The sequence below is a fragment of the Carya illinoinensis genome, chromosome 9 (assembly GCF_018687715.1).
Source record: "Carya illinoinensis cultivar Pawnee chromosome 9, C.illinoinensisPawnee_v1, whole genome shotgun sequence".
NCBI classification, from domain to species: domain Eukaryota; kingdom Viridiplantae; phylum Streptophyta; class Magnoliopsida; order Fagales; family Juglandaceae; genus Carya; species Carya illinoinensis.
Genome location: NC_056760.1, coordinates 41499573 through 41503683, shown reverse-complemented (window position 1 = coordinate 41503683; position 4111 = coordinate 41499573). Strand labels below are relative to the sequence as shown.

Below are 4111 nucleotides of genomic sequence, written 5' to 3'. Positions count from 1 at the left end.
TGTATAAACAGAAGCAAAGCTTCGTGCTTCCAAAACTGTATATTTAATAGATATCACATCCATAGAACCATACAGATATTCATAGATACATATGTTGACATTCAGAACTAGTTTTGGGTTCCTAAGAAATAGTTATAATCAATTCAATTTGCAAAACTGAAAAGATATAGCTGTATGAATAAGACCATCCTAACCGTAGAAGAAATACCAAATCAGCACACTCTTACAATAGCCTACAACCAATACCATGCTGAGGAAACAAAGTTCATATGTACATACAACAACTAATAATGCCTCCATCTTCTAGCCGAAGCAGCACAGTCATAAGCTTGAGTTACTTTAAGAAGGATTTCATCCAAGTTCTTTTAAGTTGATCCTAAAGTAATCCTAAATTAGTTAGAAACTTCTGCAGTGTTTTGCGACCCCATTGGATGTCATTTTGCAATACAACATTGTCGATTTGCTCTGAGTAAGACGGCTCTTCTCTTTTTGGTAAATGAAGCTTTTGTTCAAATTCTGTCTCAAGCTTTTCTTCCTCTTCATTGAAAATTTTGGAATGTGCTCGTTGAGGTGATTCAGCATCTGGTTCTTGCTTCTCCACTAACTGAATTTGGTTAGGTTTCAGTACTTAGAAGAAGAACAAAGACAAGATGACAAAGAATAGCATCCACAATAGAACAGCTTATTAATTTCCTTCTTGGGAGAGTTGCACATTTTAAATTAAAATGCAGTAAAGTGGAAAACGGTCTCACATCTAATCACTAACATAAGGCAGCATGCACCGGATTGCTGAGTGGTTAATTCCCATTTCAATTTTCATGTAACTGAAGTAGAGTGCACTTTGTAAAACAAAACTTTTGAATCTGATAGAATGCATGAAGAACACTGTACAAATATTCTAGGTAGTAAATTTTTTATTTCAGATTATAGTACTATTTCATCTGAAAATGTGAAAACTTGGTCCTTTGACTAGCTTAAAAGCTCTAGTTGCATACAGTAAATACTTAATTTGTTAATTGACCCTACCAGTTTGATTCGTACAAAGAATCAGATGCAATTGTTCAATATTGACACAACAAAAAGGGATGCCTTGCCATTTATCATCTTAAGAACATACAACTTCAGCAACGTGTATCTCCTAATCCTGAATATGTTGCGATTTATGGGAAGGGAGTATTATTTTTGGCTTAGGTAGAGATGTAGAAGAAGAGAAGAGAAAAGAAGACTACACTCTTCAAGCAGTTACCTCTGGCACAATATCATCCTTAGCTTCATAGGCTCCAACAGAGGCATCAAATGCAATTGTTTTCTCAGTTTCATCTTCGCTTGCTTTTTCAGTTGGCGTTTTTGACAATGGAGTCAAAACAGGATCCAGAACAGGGCCTCCATGACTAATCAGGTTTCCTTCAATGTGTGTGCTTCCCGGGTTTTCGACTGTCAAAACTCCGCCATTATTTTCAAGAAGCTCCTCCGCTATTATTGCAACCTCGTTCGGGATTGCTGTAGATTCCTCTTTTGGGTCACTAACTATTGCACCGAACAATTTACTACTAGCATTCACTTTGGAGTTCTCATCTGAGTAGCATATATTATCTGCAACAATAACTTTGGGCTTCTCTTGCAGAGGAGTAATGTTATCGGCAATGAGTTTTTCCTTGTGTGGTTCTGTAATTGGTTTTTGAGCTGGAGTTGTATCGCTGTATGCAATGGCAGATCCCTGGTTCGTATGAGATGCCACTTCCTCTTTTGGATGACTGAAGTTCTCAGAAACAATCATCATTTGCGAGTCAACCATAGTGTGTTCATTTGGGTCAGCTAATTGCCCTTCCTCTATTATCTTCTGAAACTCAGCATTGTCCCAATCCTCACAAACGGTGACCGTATTCTCAGTTTCCCATGTCTGAAAAATTCGATCTGGACCAGGTTGCCACACGATTTTCCCAGTAATTTCTTCTAGTATGAACTTGAACTTGACTGCTTTTCCAGCAGGTATATCCTAGTTGAAAACAATGACAAAGTACTTCATCAATTTGTCTTTAATTAAAATATTTCTAGTCTTTCACTAATTTTTTTTCTACTCACCAGCTCAACAGTCCACGTATGACCATCTGACCAATTCAATGGAATCGCTCTTGCAGGGTCCCATAGGCCGAACATAGGATCATCACCTACTAACAGAAATTGCTCACCATATATACACCGTTTTTGTAACTGAAATCTTACATGAACAGTCTTTGATTGATCTGGCACAGCAGAGGTGGCATTGAGAGTCTAAACATAGTGGCAAAATGCTAAAGAGCAATAGGAAGTAGCATGATTCTTGATCGTAGGAAAATTCTACAGACTGGTTACAACTTACAAGTTTCTTGACACTGAGTTTCTGCATTTTCCAAGTCTGCCTGCACAGGGAGAATGTGATACAAAAGTCAGATTGATTTTTTATTTTTTTTTGTAATTCCCAAAATATTTATTCTGATGGAAACCATTGAGCCCCCCATTCAAGTATTGGAGAGATCAAAGCAAATGGAGAATCTTAAATGTCCACCAAAGGAATCCATTTCTGAGTCTTCCTCATCGATTTCTAACTGAAGAGCTTTTTGGATTGAGGAAAAAGGGCAAACAAGAACAGAATATGCTAAAGAAAAGTATTAACCATGCGAGTACAGTATCTTGTTTGTCGGTTACTTCATCAACAAGCACCAACAAACAAACAAACAAACTAACAAACACACACGGACACACAAAAAGAAGAAGAAACAAATTATCAATCTCTCTATTTTGCGATGATTTTTATTCCTTCCTAAGGAGTAAAATTTGTCAATATGGCATTCAATCTACACTGTTAAAAAGATTTTGATAGGTTTCCACCAATTTACCATGCCAAAGACTACCTGGCTAGATGAGTCAAATAAAAGAACTAGTCCCTGCTGCCAAGTAAAACACTAAAAAGAAGCTCCGAGTTATAAAAGCGTTCATAAGATTCCTTAAAACGTAGAAAGAGCACAAGATCTTATGAACCCAGCAACCATAAGAGAAAGCAAAGGATCGAAAGGATTTTATGGCGGGCCATATACAAACATACATACAGATTTTAACAAAAAGCCTGATCTTCTGTTCATTGATACCAGAGGGAGATGGAGAGCAAACCTGGGAAAAAGAAAGCATAACGTTTTTGTATATCTTATAGCCAAGAAATCCTATCTGCTTTTACATTGAGGGAGGATCGGTGATTTAACCATTCTCTCTATAGCAAACCTAACTCAACACTTCAAAAATCACATTTTTCTTCTCAGAAACAACGAAAACAAAATTGTTTCGTAAAACCAAAAGCAACTATCCAAAAAAGACCTGGGTTTCCGAGGAGATAGAAGTGGCCACTGGGTGTGCGGCCTTGTGGCGCACAGATATCAAATGCAATAACCCAAAATTGACAACTTTCTGCGACCGCAGCAGGGAACATGTTTCGGGCCTAAGAAGAAGACACTCTTTGGGTGGAACAACCAACTTGTCAAAGATGATCTTGGAGGTTGAACTCGGTAGGGTTCTCATCGCTCAAAACTCTTCAGCAACTCGGTGGCAGCAACAGCAACCCAGCTACTTCGAGAAGTAGTAGTTTGGATTTTTGTGCGTCCGTTTTTTGTTTGCGTACTTGGAGAGCTAATCTGCTTCTGGTGGCCATTATTGGATTTGGGCCGATATATATAATAATGACAATAAAATAATAAAAGAACGTACCGGAATCCACATGCCGTTTCGACACGTACCGCCATGGGTTGAATCGGCCTCTCACTTTTCGCGTAATTAAAAGGTCAGTCTGGTGAGTCGGGTGACACGGCAATGAATCTGGACCGTTGGTTATGAAGGTTGGTGGCGTCACGTCACGTGTCCCACCTGAGTCCTTAAATTATCAGGGACCAGTCAGGGCTTTTAAGCTGCTTAAAACCTCGGCCCGAAATTTTAATCGGGCCTAGACTTTCGCCTCCCGTCCTGATACTTAAGCCCGACCCATATGGCAGTGTCGGTTGGATATGAATGGGCTTGGGCCTCTTCTTAATTTGTTAACCACCAAAAAATAAATTTTAGAAACTTAATGAATTCCTCAAGTCTAAAA

The 4111-nt window shown here is 38.6% G+C and overlaps 1 protein-coding gene across 3 annotated transcripts; it reads right to left on the bottom strand.

The window, feature by feature from the left end:
- LOC122276606 lies at nucleotides 1–3680 on the bottom strand. Of its 3 annotated transcripts, none has more exons than XM_043086455.1 (6): nucleotides 3349–3491; nucleotides 3148–3266; nucleotides 2360–2399; nucleotides 2083–2243; nucleotides 1247–1996; nucleotides 1–604 (listed from the first exon to the last, which is right to left on the bottom strand). In XM_043086455.1, the coding sequence occupies exons 2-6, from the start codon at nucleotides 3163–3165 to the stop codon at nucleotides 377–379; spliced, it is 1197 nt and encodes a 398-aa protein (XP_042942389.1). In that variant the 5' UTR covers nucleotides 3166–3266; nucleotides 3349–3491; the 3' UTR covers nucleotides 1–376. The 3 variants fall into 3 exon arrangements, with proteins under 3 accessions (XP_042942389.1, XP_042942390.1, XP_042942388.1); XM_043086456.1 differs by having other exon boundaries at nucleotides 3148–3255; nucleotides 3349–3482; XM_043086454.1 differs by lacking the exon at nucleotides 3148–3266 and having other exon boundaries at nucleotides 3349–3680.
- Nucleotides 3681–4111: the final 431 nt, after the last annotated feature.